Here is an 18679-nt window from a genome sequence, read left to right as displayed (position 1 = left end):
TACAGAACAGGTTGCAATTATGGATGATTTGGAATATTTGGATGGAGGAAGTTATTTAAGACAGCATTGGAAAAGTTGAACCTAGAAGTGACAATGATGTGTATAAGGGTTTCAGCGCCAGGGCCTTGAGGCAAGGAGATAACTGAGCAAAGTTGAAAAGGTGACAGTAAGTAACCTTAATATGGATAGAACATGTGGTTGGAAGCTCACTCTGAGTGAAGGAAAATGCAGAAGCTAGATACAAACTCATTAAGCCTGAGAAAGCTATTAGGGAAGGAAATGAAATCAATAGCAAGACTGTACATTTTTAGCAAGGCTAGGAAATAACAGTCTTTTTAATGTTTAATTATAGGAAATCATGGTTCATCTACAACGCAATGGAGATGATTATGGCATTGACGAAAATGGGGGAATTGAAGAAAATAGAGTATCGTCATCGTACAAATGGAAGCTGACCCTATGACTATGTTTGCTGTCACCAAGAGGAAGCATGTAAATGAATAAAAAGCAGGACAGAAGATAGATTCTTGAGACACTAAAGAGGTGAATATACAGGAGTTATTACTGAAGCTACATCAGGGCAGGTAACAGGAGAACCATGTAAGGTCAGTCCTAATGATGAAGACCATGGAGGAAATTGATACTTTGATCAACTATATCAAATGCTGTAAAGTTAGGAAGGGACGAAACGCAACAGTTATAGAGGGTTTGTGATGAGTTTGTTCTGACTTATTTTTGCTGTGGGCAGGATGAATTGCAGGCTGAAGGGCTTCGAATAGGACGTTCCGGGAGAGATGAGCATGTAACTTCAAATCGATGAGATAGTCAAGAAATTTGACAGAAAGGGAGACTAGAGATTGGTAAGTGATTGAAAGGGAGGTTTTTGAATGTAGGGAAGATGATGACATGGCAGAGATGTTTAGGAAGAGAACTCAAGTGGTCAAGATAATAATGTGTTATGAGAACTGCAGGAAAACATTCTTTAGGTATGTTTGCCCAAGTACCGGTGACTTTTCAGCCACTTCAGTGATTTTATACACAATATAAGCCTTTTGCGTGTAGCTGCAAAAATGTTTCAAACCCAATTTTAACCTTCCCAACATGTTCAAATTCTGCACCCACTTTTAAATCTCAGGTACAGCAGTACCTTTACCCACAGAGCATTCTGGTTTCCTATGCCACTTTGTCTCTATCACAGAGAGTACTCTACCATTCTCTCTGCACACAAAAAACTCTGGGGAAAAAAACACAATTACAAAACTACTGAACACTTGAGTTCTATCATCAAGCAGCATGTGTTTTTAAAAGTAAATCTATATATTTAGAGTACAGCACAACACAATTGGTAAAATTAATTTATTTCTATGATAATAATCTGTAAAATTCATAAATATAATAAAGAAATGCACTGAAATGGCAGTTTCTACTCACTAATACCGAACTCATTACATCCTTTTTCTCATGGACCTATATAGTAAAGCATAATAGACACTAAAACAAATTGGAAATTTTCAAAAAAGGTCTTTCCAATTTCAGATTCACTTACAATTCTTCCCTTCCATTTCAATCACAAATACCAAACAACCAACAACATTGCCTTAGCTTGCTGCTGTAGTCCTTCAATAGCCATTAACATGAAGTACCTGGTAAAATACCCTTTTGTAAAGTACATAAAAAGGAACATGCAACTTTGTGCCATTGACATTTTTTCTACTTCAATGAGTCCAAATGCTTCAAGATTACAAAAAGAAACCAGGCAATATTTATATTTGTTTCACTTTGTTATTCTCTTCATGTGAATCTTATAATTCCTTTCTTTGTCTCATCATAAAAGGGTCTTGGCCACTGCTTACAATTCATTTCATACTTCGTCATATCAGGAAGCTTTGATTTTTGAGAGATGTGTACAAACTTAAAAAAGACACTTCCAAAGAAAGTCCAGAAACTGAAAAATTCTTATGTACAATACAGCTTCAAAATAGGGAAAAAAAATCACTGATGGCTGAGGTGTAGAAAATAAATCACCTGGTCCAGAAAGCCCACCAATTTAATACTTTACTGTTACAATATTGCAAATTTTCCACCAGATGGCAGAACACTCAAGAGAAACACTTTCAGCTCTGCTGCTTCTCATTGGAGCTTTTGCTGGGAAAGAATCAAGATAGCAAGCCCTAAAGGTTAGAGCTGTGGAGTTATCCAACCTGTTATTTTAACAATAACCTCAAGTAAACAGATTTTTTCAGGCGTCACAGTGAATCAGCAGTAAAAATGCAAAGCATATTGCCTTATATTAGCCTAAGGTGCCCTTCTCCTTCACTATAAAATAATTTCCATTCTCTACACTTGGTTTGGAATGCACCTTCTAACTGCAGAGACAGTTATCCCTGGAACATTCACCTTGGCTGAGTTTCAAAATCAGTAATAGCATTACCAAGTGCCCTTGTAGACTAGAGTAAGCTGGCTGCTTATCTCCATGTAACAACTATGCTCACCAACAAAAGGAACTAAGTCAAAACGGTGGCATAAGTATCCATTTCCTCGTAAACATTTGTCCCATCACTCTACGAATCAAAAGGGCCACCTTTGGGTTCCAAATCACCCTATTGAAGTTGGTGGTTTTACTGTTTATTCTGAAGGCAAAAGGTTACACATCAACCAGTTCCTGGGTTGTCACTTAATTCAGGTAAAAAGTCCCTTTAACTGGCAATGCTCTTAGTTACTCTAGTGATCATTTACAGAGGGGCTCCAGACTACATTGTTGTACTGGTAGAAGGCCTCTGCTTCACCATTGAGCAGTATGGTACAGTCCATCAGGAGGCCACCTGCAGTGTTTTGTTCTCAATAATAAAACGAAGGTTTGAAAGAGTTTTGTATGATAAAAACATTCTAAGCAAAAAAAAACTGCTTGGATTTTGTATATTTATGAGTAGCTTCCTGTGAGTAGCATATTACTTTGAAGATTTCTTGCAATGCCTTGTCAAACACTGCAAAAAACTGTATAACCATATTGATCAGCCAGCAGAAGGGAAATTCCACTTCTGCCTCTGTCTAATACTGCACTACTTCAGCACTTGATTCCATCACTGTTTGTAACAGGAGCCCAAAACCACATAGTGATAGGCCCATTTACTGTATCGCCAATACCATGTCAATCTTTTGTCCAGTCAGCTTATGACACACCAAGGAGTTTCATTCAGGTCACATTCCAGCAGGACGTTGATGATGATGCAGTGTACCCCTTCAATTGTCAGCTCTGTTCTGGTCCCAACACTATATTTCAAGTTCTTTAAACCACCTTCTTTGTCAATCTTAAACTGCTCCTGTAAATAAAGGAGAGGAAACAGGGACATATATTAGTAGATTTAGCCCTCTATCATGTGACTGGAAGAACTGAGGACAAAATCCGGAATTATTGAATCTCACTTTAGTAATACTAATTCCCATTAATTTACACTAATGGATAATAAATCAACCCAACTCACCTGTTCAGATGTTATTGCTTTCTGCTTTTTACACAATGGTAAAAGGATAAAGAGATCTCAATTATCTAAAGACTCCAGGCTCCCCCTACCCCCCACTCCCCAACCACCAGATTTCCTTCTTTCTTGTCCTGAAAGCATTGCTAGATTGTCCAGTGGGCATCAGCAGCCTTTCAGTACTTCACCCAAGTGGCCATTCTTTACGTGTAAGTCAAGACAGTGAGTCACCTCATGCTCATCAGTACGTAGCATCACATCATCAGGCCTTAGCTGAAGTCCATATTTGCACTTTCTAGCAAAAGTCATAAATAGTGATTAGGAGGGCACCATGGCTGATTTTTTTCCCCTAACCTCTTCCCCCCCCCATCCACCACCACCCCCCTCCCCCAAACCAGTTTGAACTTGGGGCCTTTTAGTCCATATGGCTGTTTTATATGGTTTGTCGAAGAGAAGGATTCAAAAACAAAACGCATCATATCAGGAACTCTTAACAGGGGGAATTATTTTTAGTTGAGAACCAGAGGAGTGAAGTAATGGGCATGAACATCTATAATTTTGCAAATGGCAACTTCCTAATTCCTAATCTGAACTGTGCCAGTGAATAGACCAACCACCCCACCAGTAAGAAGAGGTAAAAATTGCCTTGGGTAGCCGTCACACATCTCTATAATTAGTAAAGACATTAGGAAAGACTTGCTTTCCTGACCTGAGTCACAGTAGATCAAACAAAAGGTTAAAAATGACAAAGAAGCTAGAACTCTAAGCAACTTGTGCGCATCACAGGCAATGATACATTAGAACAATAAAGAGGTCACATAGTACTACTTCATCCTGTACAGATCCTCCAAGAACAGTGAAACTTTATTAATTGCAGTAAGTTTAGGATTTAGCAGTTTTAAGCAGCCCTTTTTTGTTCAAGCTTTAGCCAAATAAATTGCATTAACTCGGATCACAATCTATAACATTAGTCCTTGCTCAAAACCCAACGATACTGATTACAGTGCACTCTCAACCTCTGGCACTAATTACCTCAGCATTCCTTCCCCTCAGGCTCACTGTTAACTTCAGCCGACTTCCATCACACACACCCTTTGACACCAATGACCACTTTCTTTTCTCACATGCACTATTGCATTTGCAGTAGGGCCCCTCTTCCTAATGATCGCTGTGCATCTCCTGCATTGCCCACAGTGTTATGCCAATTGGATACACTGGTACAAGTGATTGCACCATGACCCCTCAGTCAGAATAACAATTATAGATAACTGCAACATATTTCCCACTTGGACCTACCATACTGATGATTGCTTTCCCACTCAAACTACCAGTGTCGATAAAGAAAGAAAGACTTGAATTTATATAGTTAGGCCCAAAATTTCCAGTATCCGAATCATCAGAGATTGGACATAAGTTGAGAGAAGCACGTCAGGACCCCAAAGAAGTCCTGAAGCACACACATACGCTGAAATTCTCTGGGAAGTTTAAACTTCCAATGGGATGATTTCTGCTGCCCAAGATCCTCTCTGAAAGGCTCCCAGAGACTTGGGCCCGATATGTGGGATTTACCCGGATACGTACCGGGAAATGTTATGATGGTTAATATCTGGTCTAATTCAGTGATGAATTGGCATAACTCAACTGAGCAACACAACTGGCCCCACAATCAACTTCCCCCATCACCAACCCCCGACCACCTGACTACCACCTCCCCCTGCTACTACACCTCCCCAACTACCGCCTCGACCACCCAACTACACTCCTGACAAATAGACTATCCACTCGCCCACCCATCACACCCACCTCACCCACTGACTTACTGAAAGGCTCAGATCCTTTAAAAACTTGAATATGGCGGCTATTATTGTGAAAAGGGGGTGTTTCCCACCTTTGTCTTTTCTTAGGTCCAATGATATTCTCCAGTGATATCCCTTCCAGGCTTCAGCTGGAAGGCCCGGATGAAGAATTGTAAAAGGATTGGGTCACTGAAATTTTCTTGGGCAGTGTTAGGGGTAAATAAAGGGATACAGTAATTATTAGGGGGAATTAAGGGGTACAGTAAGAACTTATTGAAAGGGAATAAATTACTTAAGATCTCCAAACACATTGACAGTTAAAGGTTACCAGATGAACCTTGCACAGCCTTAGGGCCTGCAAACAACAGAAAGGCCTTAGAACCGGACTGTAGTCAGAGGATGGCAATAGCAACTAAGATTAAGTGTGCTCTTCAACTGATAGGGGAAGAACAGATGGTAAGGTCTCTGCCTGGGTGAAAACAAATAGGGATGTACTTGTTACCAGAGATGTCTTGTAATGTAAACCTATATGTTGACGAGATTGGAATCTGGAAACTGTTCTTGTATGTGACCTATAATGTATAAATATGTTGAATACTTGTAGTTTAGCAGAGTACTGCCTCAAGCTGTATTGAGATGGTGTTCTCCTTGCAATTGCTTGAATAAATGATCATGACCTGTACCTGAGACTCCTGTGGTCCGTTTGTCAAAGTGACCACAACAGGCAGCGTCAATGTGCTCAGCATTGACACTGACTGGAAGATTTGGGCCATATAATGCTTTTTACGACCAGCAGATGTCTCAAAGCACCTTACAACTAATGAAATACTTTTTGAAGTGTAGTCACTGTTGTAATGTAGGAAACATAGCAGCTAATTTACACAAAGCAAAATTTCACAAGCAGCAATGTGAAAATGACCAGATATCTGTTCTTTTGTGATGTTGACAGAGATAAATAATGGCAAGCATAACTCTCCTGCTCTACTACAAAATAGTGCCATGGAATCTTTCATATCCATCCTTGCAGGCAGATGGGGCTTTGATTTAATATCTCATCCAAAAGTTAGCACCTACAACAGTACAGCACACTCTCTGTACTTTTTTAAATATATTTTTTCTTTTCCCACCTATTTTTAAATCTGTCATTTTATCTCCACTTTTTAGCCCATTTCAATCCCTTTCCAGCATCTGCAGTATTTTGCTTTTCTCTCCGTACTGCATTGGATTGTTTTCATTTTTGTATTCAAGCCCTGGATTGGGACTTGAACCCACAACCTTGTGACTTGGAGGCGACAGTGCTACCAACTGAGCTATAGCTAACACAGTGCAGTGCATCTCTTACTTGGATCCATTAGTATTGATGGCTACAGTGTATCCTTCCCTCTGACCTCTTTGATGTGCTGGGTGCAGGATATTCTCTACTGGAACCTAATGGTGACAGCATTTATATCCCACTCATACCTGCTGGTACTAATAGAGGGACTACATTCAATACCTGCTTTTGCCTTGACACTCTCTTCTGGTCTCGTTTCCGCCACGCTGGATCATGGATATGTCTGAAGGTTTTATAACCTGTTACAATTCCAGTAGGACGGTAAAGCTACAGATTAAAAAAATATAATTCAAGTCTCTTGTGTAGCAGAAAAAAACTTGCAGCCTATTTTGTTATATTGAGATAGAAAATTTCAGAAAACGTACAAGATATGGAGAAATATATTAAATGCAGTAACATAATCTCAGGATCTTGCTAATTATGTAAACCAGAGGGCAAAGAATCCCTCCATAATCTTGTTAAAATAAAACTTTTAATAATTTCTGTGTCTACTGCCAATACAATATACCCACGCAAGATGGCCACCAATACCCATCTGTGCATGTGCAGAAATCCAGTAAAATTACCTATCAAATTCCTTAGCAAATGCTGGAAACAACTATATAAAATTTATATGTGCTTATATTTATATGTCCAATAAATGCCTCCAACTGTATAAAATAAGGATAAGTGTATACAATTAACATTGTAGATCAAAATTCTGTCTAACTCAGCCTTGAATATATTCAATGACTCAGCTTCCATTGCTCTCTGTGGAAGTGAATTCCAAACATTAATGGCCCCGAGAAGAAAATCCTCCTCATCTCCATCTTAAATGGGAGACCCTTTATTTTTAGAATTATAGAATGGTTCCAGCACAGAAGGCATCTATTTGGCCTGTCATGCCTTCGCTGGCTGGCTGAAGGATACAGCACAGAAACAGTTGGCAGTAGCCACTTGGGATGCTGTGAGGGCTTGAAAGGTGGGCAGTGAGGGCTCAGGAGGGAGGGTGGCGAAGGCTTAGGTGGCAGCAAGCGGGTGGCAAGTGGAGGTGGACAAAGGGCACACAACAATTGTGTCACCAATAGGAGAAACCACACATTTGCTGGCAAATCATAAGAATAAGACCATAAGAAATAGGAGCAGGAGTTGGCCACTCAACCCATTGAGCGTGCCGTGCCATTCAATAAGATCATGGCTGACCTGACTCCAGATCCCTGCCTGCCTCCCACAACCCTTGACTTCTGTGTATGTTGAACTTCTGACAAGCAGCTGGTAAAAAAGGAGACCAGAAGTTAATCTTTGCTCAGTTTTAGATTTCTTTACAAAGTGAAACATTACAAACATATAACTCTTACAACCCAACCACCAGTGTCAATAAGTGTCTCTTTATATGTGCTTAAGCCATTATCCAATGAATGCCTCCAACTGTATAAAATAAGGATAAGTGTATACAATTAACATTGTAGATCAAAATTCTGTCTAACTCAGCCTTGAATATATTCAATGACTCAGTGTCCATTGCTCTCTGTGGAAGTGAATTCCAAACATTAATGGCCCCGAGAAGAAAATCCTCCTCATCTCCATCTTAAATGGGAGACCCTTTATTTTTAGAATTATAGAATGGTTCCAGCACAGAAGGCATCTATTTGGCCTGTCATGCCTTTGCTGGCTGGCTGAAGGATAAATTCATCTAGAGCTGCTCCTTCGCCTTCCCCCAACATCACATTCTTTCTTTTCAGATAATGATCCAATTCCCAACTGAAAGCCTCGATTGAACCTGCCTCCACCACACTCTCAGGCAGTACATTCCAGATCCTCACCATTGCTGCATGAAAAAGTTTTTCCCCATGTCACCATTCCTTGTTTTGCTAATTATTTTAATACATTTGTGCCATCTGGCTCTCGATACTTCCAACAATGGTAACAGTGCCTAACTCACCCTATCTACTCTGTCCAGTAGATTTTGAAAACCTCTATCAAATCTTCTCTCAACCTTCTCTTCTCCAAGGAGAATAGTCCCAACTACTCCAATCTATCTACATAACTGGAAACATTCTCATGAATCTTTTCTGCACCCTCACTAACGCCTTCAAATCTTTCCTAAAGTCTGGTGCCCAGAACTGCATGCAAAATTCCAGTTGAGACTGAAACAGTGTTTTATACAGGTTTAACATAAACTCCTTGCTTTTGTGCTTTATGCCCCTATTAATAAAGCCCAGGGTGCCGAATGCTTTATTAACTGCTGTCTCAGCTGTCCTGCTACCTTCAATGATTTATGCACATATATACCCAGGTCCTTTTGCTCCTGCACCCCCTTTAGAATTGAATTATATTGCCTCACCACACTCTTCCTACCAAAATGAATCACTTAACACTTCGCTGCATTAAATTTTATTTGCCACTTGTCCGCCCATTCCGCCAACCTGTCTATGTCTTTTGAAGTTCTATCCTCGTGACAGTTCACAGTGCTTCGAAGTTTTGAATCATCTGGAAATTTTGAAATTGTACCCTGTAGACCAGGGTCTAGGTCATTAATATATATCAGGAAGTGCAGGGGTGCTAACACAACCCCTGGGCAACTCCAGTATAAACCTTCCTCCAGTCTGAAAAACATCCATTCACCACCCAGTTCTCTCGAATTCCTGTCATTCAGCCGGTTTTGTATCCATGTTGCTACTATCCCTTTTATTCCTTGAGCTATAGTTTGTTATGTGGCACTTTATCAAATGACTTTTGGAAATCTATGTACACCACATCAACAGCATTACCCTCATCAACCATCTCTGTTACCTTATCAAAAAAAACACAAAAAAGTTAGTTAAACACAATTTACCCTTAACGATTCCGTACTGGCTTTCCTTAATTAACCTGCATTTTCCCAAGTGACTATTAATTTTGTCCTGAATAATAATTTCTAGAAGCTTCCTCACCACTGAGGTTTAACTGAGTTGCCTGTAGTAGCTGGGCTTATCTTTGCAGTTTCTTTTGAACAAGGGTGTTGCATTTATAATCCTCCAGTCCTCTGGCACCACCCCTGAGTCTAAGGAAGACTGAAAAATTATGGGCAGTGCCTCCACAATTTCCACTCTCACTTCCCTTTGTATCCTTGGATGCATCTCATCCAGTCCTGGTGCTTCATCAACTTTAAGTACAGAGAGCCTAGTCGATACCACCTCCTTATCAATTTTAAACCTTCAAGTGTCTGAGCTGTCTCCTCTTTCACCATGGCTTTGGCAACATCTTTCTTGGTAAAGACAGGTGTAAAGTATTCATTTAATAACTCAGCCATGCCCTCTGCCTCCATGCATAAATCCCCTTTTTAATCCCTAATCAGCCCCACTCCTCCTCTTACCACTCTTTTAATATTTATATACCTATTGAAGACTTTTGGATTCCCCTTTATATTAGCTGCCAGTCTCTTCTCATACTCTGTCTTTGTTTTTCAAATCCCCTCTGAACCTTCTGTATCCATATTGGTTCTCAGTTGTATTATCCACTTGACATCATCATTAGCACACATTTTCTTCTTCACCTTAATCTCTATCTCTTCTGTCATCCAGGGAGCTCAGGAGCTGTTCGTCCTGCCTTTCCCCTTAGTGGAAATATACCTTGACTGTACCCAAGTTATTTTTTCTTTAAAGGTAGCCCATTGTTCAGTTACAATCTTTCCTGTCAATCTGAGATTCCAATGGATCTGACCCAGATAAATTTTTACCCCTTTTTTAAAAAAATCATTCATAGGATGTGGGCATTGCTGCCTAGGCCGGCATTTATCGCTCATCCTTAATTGCCCTTGAGAAGGTGGTCGTGAGCCACCTTGTTAAACCATTCCAGTCCATGTGCTGTCGGTACACCCACAGTACTATTAGGAAGGGAGCTCCAGAATTTTGATCCAGTGGCAGTGCAGGAACACTGATATAGGTCCAAGTCAGGATGGTGTGTGACTTGGAGGGGAACTTGCGGGTGGAGGTGTTCCCATACATCTGCTGTCCTTGTCCTTCGAGGTGGCAGAAGTCGCAGATTTGGAAGGTGCTATCAAAGGAAAGTTGGCTTTCCCCCAGTTAATTGTTCTGACTCTGGATTGTTCTTTGTCCTTTTCCATAGCCAATCTGGACCTTAAGAAACAATGATTACTGTGCCTTAAACGTTCCCCTACTGACACTTGATCTATTTGCCCAACCACATTCCAAGGACTAGATCTAGCAATGCCTTCTTTCTTGTTGGACTGGACACATACTGCTGTACAAAATTTTTCTGAATACACTCCTGCCCCTCCCTACCCTTTACACTACTATTATCCCAGTCTTCCTTATAACCTCATTATAATTCTTGCACTCTCTACGATTTCCTTGCAAATTTGTTCCTCTACATATCCACTACTACTTGGTAGCCTATAGGCTACACCAAGTAACGTAATTGCACTTTTTATATTCATTGGCTCTAGCCACAGATTCTGTCCTCGACCCCCACTCCCGGGATATCCTCTTTCCTTAATACTACAACATTCTCCTTAACCAATACTGCCACCCCTCCCCCTTTCCTATCTTTCCTTGAATACCTTGTATCCAGGAATATAAAATATTCAGTGCTACTCTTCTTTGAGCCAGGTCTCCGTTATAGGCACATTATATTTCCACATGCTATCTGTACCTGCAAATCACCAATCTTATTTACCACACTCCATGCATTCACATACATGCACAGTAACCCTGATTTAATTTTACTACTTTCCTCCTTACGCTGAACCCACCTACTACCTTATTATTTCTTATATGCTGTCTGTCTTTCCTATTATTCTATGCATCTTGGTATTCCTCTCTAGTATTATCTCCTGGATCCGATACCCCTGCAAAGTTAGTTTAAACCCTCCCCAATAGCACCAGCAAATCAACCTGACAGAAATTGGTCCCTGTTTAGGTGTAACCAATCTGGCCTGTATAGGTCCCACTTCCCCCAGAACTGGTCCCAATGACCCAGGAATCTAAAGCCCTCCCTCCAGCATCATTGTCACAGCCATGCATCCATCTACTTTATCCTTATTTCCATACTCACGTGTGGTTTCAGGAGTAATGTGGAAATTACTACTTTTGAAATCCTTCATGCTAATGTCCTATTTATCTCTCTGAATTCTGACTGTATGGCCACATCCCTCTTTCTGCCTATGTCATTAGTACCAATGTGGACCATGTCCACCTTCTGTTCCCCCTCCAGTGACATCCTGTGACTGTTCAGTGACATCTTGGCCCTGGCACCAGGGAGGCAACATACTAACCTAGATTCACGTCTGCAGTCACAAAAATGCCTGCCTGTTCTCTTAACTATCAAATCTCCTATCACTACTGCTCTACCAGTCTTCTCATGTCCCCCTGTACAGCTGAGCCAGCCCTGGTTCCATGGACTTGGTTCTAGCTACACTCCCTAGATGAAGCATCACTCTCGTTAGTATCCTATAAACATGCTACCCAAGAAGTTCTCAACCTCACGTGTGTGCTTTGTGATGCCAGTCACTGCTCGAACTTGTGCAGTTGATGACACTTCCTGCACAAATGGTTACCGAGGACATGGGAAGCATCCTGGAATTCGTACATGGTACAGGATGTGCACTTGAAAGGTCAGAGGCTCAGATAATAAAAATTACTACTTAAAATAAATCAAGATTAACCAGCTACTCACTTCTCTTCTACTGATGTCACTTAAATATAGGGAAGTTCACTTAAATCTTTTACTTATTCTTATTATCTAAAAACAAACTTTTTAAATTTCCCAGCTCTTTAAACTAACTCCCTAACTTTGAAGAAAAGTAAACAAAGCTACAATACTCACCAGCCAATCAACTCACAGCCTTCCTGTGCTGTCACACTGATTTTTTCCCCCTCACTTTTTCAAACTTGAGCACACCCTGGTTCTAGATTCCCCCACGAGGGAAAACATCCTCTCAGCATCTATCCTGTCAAGCCCCCTTAGAATCTTATATATTTCAAAGATCTCTCATTCTATTAAACTCCAATGATCACAGGCCCAACCTGCTCACCCTTTCATCATAAGAAAACCCCTTCATTCCAGGATCAGCCAAGAAAACCTTCTCTGAAATGCTTCCAAAACAAGTATATCCTTCTAAGTAAGGAGACCAAAAGTGTACTCAGAACTCTAGGCGCGGTATTACAAATACCCTGTATAGTTGCAGCAAACTTCTCTACTTTTATATTCCATCTTCCTTGCAATAAAGGGCAACATTCCATTTGCTTTCCTAATTACTCAAAGAACCTGCATACTAACTTTTAGTGATTAATGTATTGGACAGCCAGGTCCCTCTGTGCCACAGCATTCTGCAGTCTCTCTCCATTTAGATAATATTTCAGTTTTTCTATTCTTCCTGCCAAAGTTGACAACTAAATTTTCCCACATTATACTCCTTCTACCAAATCTTTGCCCACTTACTTAACCTATCCATATCTCTTTCCAAACTCATCATATCCTCCCTACAATTTGCATTCCCACCTATCTTTGTATCATCAACAAATGTGGCTACAATACAGTCAGACCCTTCACCAAGTCATTAATATAGATTGATCCCAGCACTGACCCCTCTGGCACTCCACTAGTTACAGTTTGCTAACATGAAAATGACCTATTTATCCCGACTCTGTGTTTCTTGTTAGTTAGTCAATCTTCTATCCATGATGATATATCACCACCAACACCATGAGGTGTTATCTTGTGCAGTAATCTTTTATGTGGCACCTATTGAACGCCTTTTGAAAATCCAAATAAACTACATCTACTGGTACCCCTTTATCCACCCAGCTTGTTACATCCTCAAAGAACTCTCATACATTTGTCATGCTGAGTGGGCACGCATAATTGTTCCTCTGCGGTGGTAGGAATTACAGTGTCATTGAACAGTGGAGCAGGTTCAAGGGGTCGCATTGCATACTTCAGCTCCTATTTCTTATATTCTTACCCTAGTAAGGGTTGGTGCCATGAGAAGAAAGGAGAAAATCTGAATTTAAAAAACACAGGCTACAAATACAACGTAACAGTTTTATTGACTGCTGCCATGCCAATCGTCCAACCACTAGTGCTGCTTCTTTACACAATCTTTCCCACCTATATTTTCCAGCACCATTCTTGATTCACCCTAGTTCACTGGAGATCAAGGTTGAAGAAGCATGTAAAGAGCCCTAAATGAGGAATTACTGAGAACAGACGGAGCAGCAATTTCACAATATAATAGAATTTAAACTTGTTTACACAAATACTGAGAGGCTGAAGTCTTTCCCTTAAATTCTGGTATACGTGAGTGGGAAATGATTACCTGCAGTCCGGCTGCTGTTATTCTACGATAAAATTCATCATCTTCACGACCCCATCCCCAAAATCGGTTTGACATCCCATTACACTGCAAAAAATAAAAATACAAAGGAATTACGTAGATTCTACAGAACAGAAACAAGTCATTTGGCGCAACAGGCCTGAGTATATGCTCTAAATGAGTTTCCTCTCAATCTCACTTCAACTCACCCCATCAACATATCCTTCAATTCCTTGCTCGCTCATATATTTATCTTGCTTCCGCTTAAGTATAGCTATGTTAGTCACATCAATTCATTTCATGTGGTAGCAAGTTCCACATTCTCACCACTCTATATGAATAAAGACGTTTCTCCTGAATTCCCTATTAGATTTATTGATTGCTGAAAAGTCAATGTGTTGTCAATAGTTTGTGCAGGGAACTAATCTCAAGAAAATCACAACACAATAAAAGAAGCATGATTCACTAAATGTAGGCTTAAGCTAATATAATAATGAAAAAGGGCATTTATACATACTCCTTTCCCATCCAGCAATCACCTCTTCAAAATAACATATCACAGGGGTTATTCTTAATGTCTAGAATTTGGCACCTGTTGACAGAGATGAATTATGAGAAATTTCTACTGAAAATTTATTGGGTCGAAGGGCCTGTGCCCCACACCCATTCTACTGTGTTAGGTGACATATTTAGTTCTACTATGTTTTGTGATTGGCAAGTACTATAATTAGTAAAGAAAACTACCAGCGATGCCAACCTTGGCTAAGTGGTAGCACTCCTTTGCCTCTGATGTTGAAGTTGTTAGATTAAGTCCCACTCCAGAGACTTGAGCACATAACTGATGCTGACACTTCAATGCAGCACTGAAGCAGTGCTGCTATTCGAAGAAGAATACGGAAGTTCAAACCAATATTTGTCCCTCACTCAGCACTGTTAAAATAGATTATCTGGTCAATGTCTTACTGGGACCTTGCTGTGTGCAAATTGGCTGCCGTGTTTTCCTACATTGAAATATTGGCTACACTTCAAAAGTACTTCACTGGTTAAAATGCAGTTTGGGGCATCCTGAGGTCATGAAATGCGCTCTCTTTTCTCAGTGATATCCCTTTGTCTAAAATCTATCCTGGAGGTAAGTCTATCCTGCAGGCAGTGTTCAGTCAAGTTCAACCCTTTCATTTCTATCTCCAACACAATTTTAAATGATTATAAATATTGTTCACGGCAGTAATAATTACTAATTTAATAATCTATCTCCAGTCCCTGCTGGTTTCCTTCAACCGACAGTACCTCACAGTTATGGCCTCCGCGCAGTATCATTACCCACCAGTTCAAAGTGCTGTTTGGTGAGGAGGAGGATCCCTCCCACGTAGCTACTGTAATGGTAGAGGGGATGAAGTTCCGGGGAAGCCACATGGAATGGTCCTTTCTCGGGATACCCATAATCCAGTTGTTCATTCTGGGGCAATAAGTCCACATCATGCATAGCGAGGTAATCTGTATCATTGCCACTTTCCAGGAAACCCACGTTTATCAAAGAGGCTCGATTAAACCTGAAGATAAACACAGACATTCGGGGTCCTTCTTTTACCTCCAAGAATAAAAATGGGTCCTTTTGACTCTTTGAATTCTGAGCTTTTATTGTTTTAAAAACTGATCACTGATGACTATTGGGAGGAAATGGCTAGAATTATTTATTAGCGCCTTTCAAGTGTACTTGCTTAAAATAAGGCCAGCTTCCTTTCTGCTAGATATAATTTTAAAAATACACACACAGCACACCCCCGCATGTGAGATTAGAGGGATCAATTCGTGAGATGCCAACTACCTTGAGGCATGATCTGAACAATTAAGCTTTTATCAGGGTGCAGCTAGGGTTGAAGGATGGGATTGGGGATCTGAGTCAAAATCCATATATGGCAAACTTGGCTTTAAGGGGCAAAGCTTTAGGCTATGGATCTGGATGGATTGGGTGGGGTGACGGGGTCACAAGATGCCTCCTGCCTCTCCTCTTGACTTATCACTGGCGTCCATTTCCAGACGAATGTTGTTGCCAGATTTGGAGTTGTGTGGTTCTGGCAGCAGTTAAATTGAACATCAGGGGACAGGATTCAATTTACGATTTCTTCCATCACTTAGCTGATGATATGAGAAAACTGATAGGGTGATGACTGGCCGTCAGGGCCCATAGACTATGCTGTTTACAGTGCACTCAGCTATTAATGTCCCACAGAATGAACTAGGAGAAAAGTATAAAAACAAAAAAACTGCGGATGCTGGAAATCCAAAACAAAAACAGAATTACCTGGAAAAACTCAGCAGGTCTGGCAGCATCGGCGGAGAAGAAAAGAGTTGACGTTTCGAGTCCTCATGACCCTTCGACAGAACTTAAGTTCGAGTCCAAGAAAGAGTTGAAAAATAAGCTGGTTTAAGGTGTGTGTGTGTGTGTGTGGCGGGGGGGGGGGAGGGGAGAGAGAGAGAGAGAGAGAGAGAGAAGTGGAGGGGGGGTGTGGTTGTAGGGATAAACAAGCAGTGATAGAAGCAGATCATCAAAAGATGTCAACGACAATAGAACAAAAGAACACATAGGTGTTAAAGTTGGTGATATTATCTAAACGAATGTGCTAATTAAGAATGGATGGTAGGGCACTCAAGGTATAGCTCTAGTGGGGGTGGGGAGAGCATAGAAGATTTTAAAATATTTAAAAATAATGGAAATAGGTGGGAAAAGAAAAATATACATAATTTATTGGAAAAAAAAGGAAGGGGGAAACAGAAAGGGGGTGGGGATGGGGGAGGGAGCTCACGACCTAAAGTTGTTGAATTCAATATTCAGTCCGGAAGGCTGTAAAGTGCCTAGTCGGAAGATGAGGTGTTGTTCCTCCAGTTTGCGTTGGGCTTCACTGGAACAATGCAGCAAGCCAAGGACAGACATGTGGGCAAGAGAGCAGGGTGGAGTGTTAAAATGGCAAGCGACAGGGAGGTTTGGGTCATTCTTGCGGACAGACCGCAGGTGTTCTGCAAAGCGATCGCCCAGTTCACGTTTGGTCTCTCCAATGTAGAGGAGACCACATTGGGAGCAACGAATGCAGTAGACTAAGTTGGGGGAAATGCAAGTGAAATGCTGCTTCACTTGAAAGGAGTGTTTGGGCCCTTGGACGGTGAGGAGAGAGGAAGTGAAGGGGCAGGTGTTGCATCTTTTGCGTGGGCATGGGGTGGTGCCATAGGAGGGGGTTGAGGAGTAGGGGGTGATGGAGGGTGTCCCGGAGGGAGCGATCCCTACGGAATGCCGATAGGGGGGGGTGAAGGGAAGATGTGTTTGGTGGTGGCATCATGCTGGAGTTGGCGGAAATGGCGGAGGATGATCCTTTGAATGCGGAGGCTGGTGGGGTGATAAGTGAGGACAAGGGGGACCCTATCATGTTTCTGGGAGGGAGGAGAAGGCGTGAGGGCGGAGAAAAGAATGATTGTTCACTCAGCACTTCTAGCTGAAGACACTTGCAAACAATTTGGGCTCATCTCTTGCACTCACATGCTGATTTCCCAAAGTAGAGGAGAATAAGAAATTTGTGTATCCCTTGCTCTTATTTTTTGCCCGACTGTCCACCACCCTTCCTGACTGTATGTGATAGGCTACAGAGCTTCCCTTTGAATTTTCCATTGCAGTAAGTTTAGTCAATAAAAAATTAAGAAAAAACCCACTCGCCCACTGCTGCTTTTGAATTTGCAGGTAGGTCTTTGTTGTAGCTTCACTGAGTTGGTGCCTTAGTCTACAGTATGCCTGGTGCTGCTCTTTGCCTGCTCCACTACCCTCTCCAGCTGGCTTGAAGTTGCCTTCTCCAGAAACCTTATCCCCAGCTTTTGCAGGTGTGGTCTACAGGCCCTACTGATGTTGAAGATTTACTTCTGGAAGGAAAATAAGTATTAGAGATATGCACATGTTACTTTGAAAATCATTTACAGATTAAGCTTATTAGGGTAAGCAAAAACACACAACTACTCAATGCTTGAAAACAGGCCAAATAGAAAGACCAAAAGTTACTCAACAAATGAGAGCACATATTGAGTAAATGTGCTAATACTTATTGTGGGACACATATTTAACATGTCCCCAAAATCACTGGGTATAAAATCGTCTTGGGCATTGGTGCAGAACAGGTGCTAGCAAATTGGCAGCCTGTATTGCATTCCTCCCTATTTTCTTTTCTAAAAAGCTGCTGTTTTTTGCTGCCATTTGGCTGTTGCCTGTCTTATATATGCATCTCAGGCTGTAGTGTAAGACCATAAGATGTAGGAGCAGAAACAGGCCATTCGGTCCTCAAGTCTGCTCTGCCACTCAATGAGATCATGGCTGATCTGATAATCCTCAACTCCACTTCCTGCGTTTTCCCCAGACTCCTCGATTCCCTTACTGATTAAAAATCTGTCAATCTCAGCCTTGAATATACTTAACGACCCAGCCTCTACAGCCCTTTGCGGTAAAGAATTCCACAGATTCACTACCCTCAGAGAAGAAATTCCTCATCTCGGTTTTAAACGGGCACCCCCTTACTCTGAGATTATGCCCTCTGGTCCTAGGCAATCCCACAAGGGGAAACAACCTCTCAGCATTTGCCCTGTCAAGCCCCCTAAGAATCTTATATGTTTCAATAAGGTTCATTCTCATTCTTCTAAACTCCAATGAGTTAGGCCTAACCTACTTATGTGCAGTACCTTATTTAACACCTTTTGGAAATCCAAACATATTATGTCTGCTGGTTCCCCTTTGTTCATCCTGCTTGTT

General features: G+C 41.2%; 1 protein-coding gene across 4 annotated transcripts in view; it reads right to left on the bottom strand.

Annotated features, from left to right (window-relative positions):
- Positions 1 to 1342: 1342 nt before the first annotated feature.
- Positions 1343 to 18679, bottom strand: part of b4galt7 (xylosylprotein beta 1,4-galactosyltransferase, polypeptide 7 (galactosyltransferase I)) — a 39759-nt gene continuing 22422 nt past the window's right edge. For all 4 annotated transcript variants that reach the window (XM_041194278.1, XM_041194280.1, XM_041194279.1 and 1 more), the window contains 4 exons: positions 15224 to 15449; positions 13903 to 13986; positions 6768 to 6872; positions 1343 to 3320 (listed from right to left, as the gene is read on the bottom strand). In XM_041194278.1, the coding sequence (XP_041050212.1) occupies positions 3165 to 3320; positions 6768 to 6872; positions 13903 to 13986; positions 15224 to 15449 (571 nt within the window). In that variant the 3' untranslated portion in view covers positions 1343 to 3164. The remainder of the gene's footprint in view (positions 3321 to 6767; positions 6873 to 13902; positions 13987 to 15223; positions 15450 to 18679) is intronic.

This window comes from Carcharodon carcharias, chromosome 8 (genome assembly GCF_017639515.1).
Source record: "Carcharodon carcharias isolate sCarCar2 chromosome 8, sCarCar2.pri, whole genome shotgun sequence".
Taxonomy (NCBI): Eukaryota; Metazoa; Chordata; class Chondrichthyes; order Lamniformes; family Lamnidae; genus Carcharodon; species Carcharodon carcharias.
This window is presented reverse-complemented; position numbering and strand designations above follow the sequence as displayed.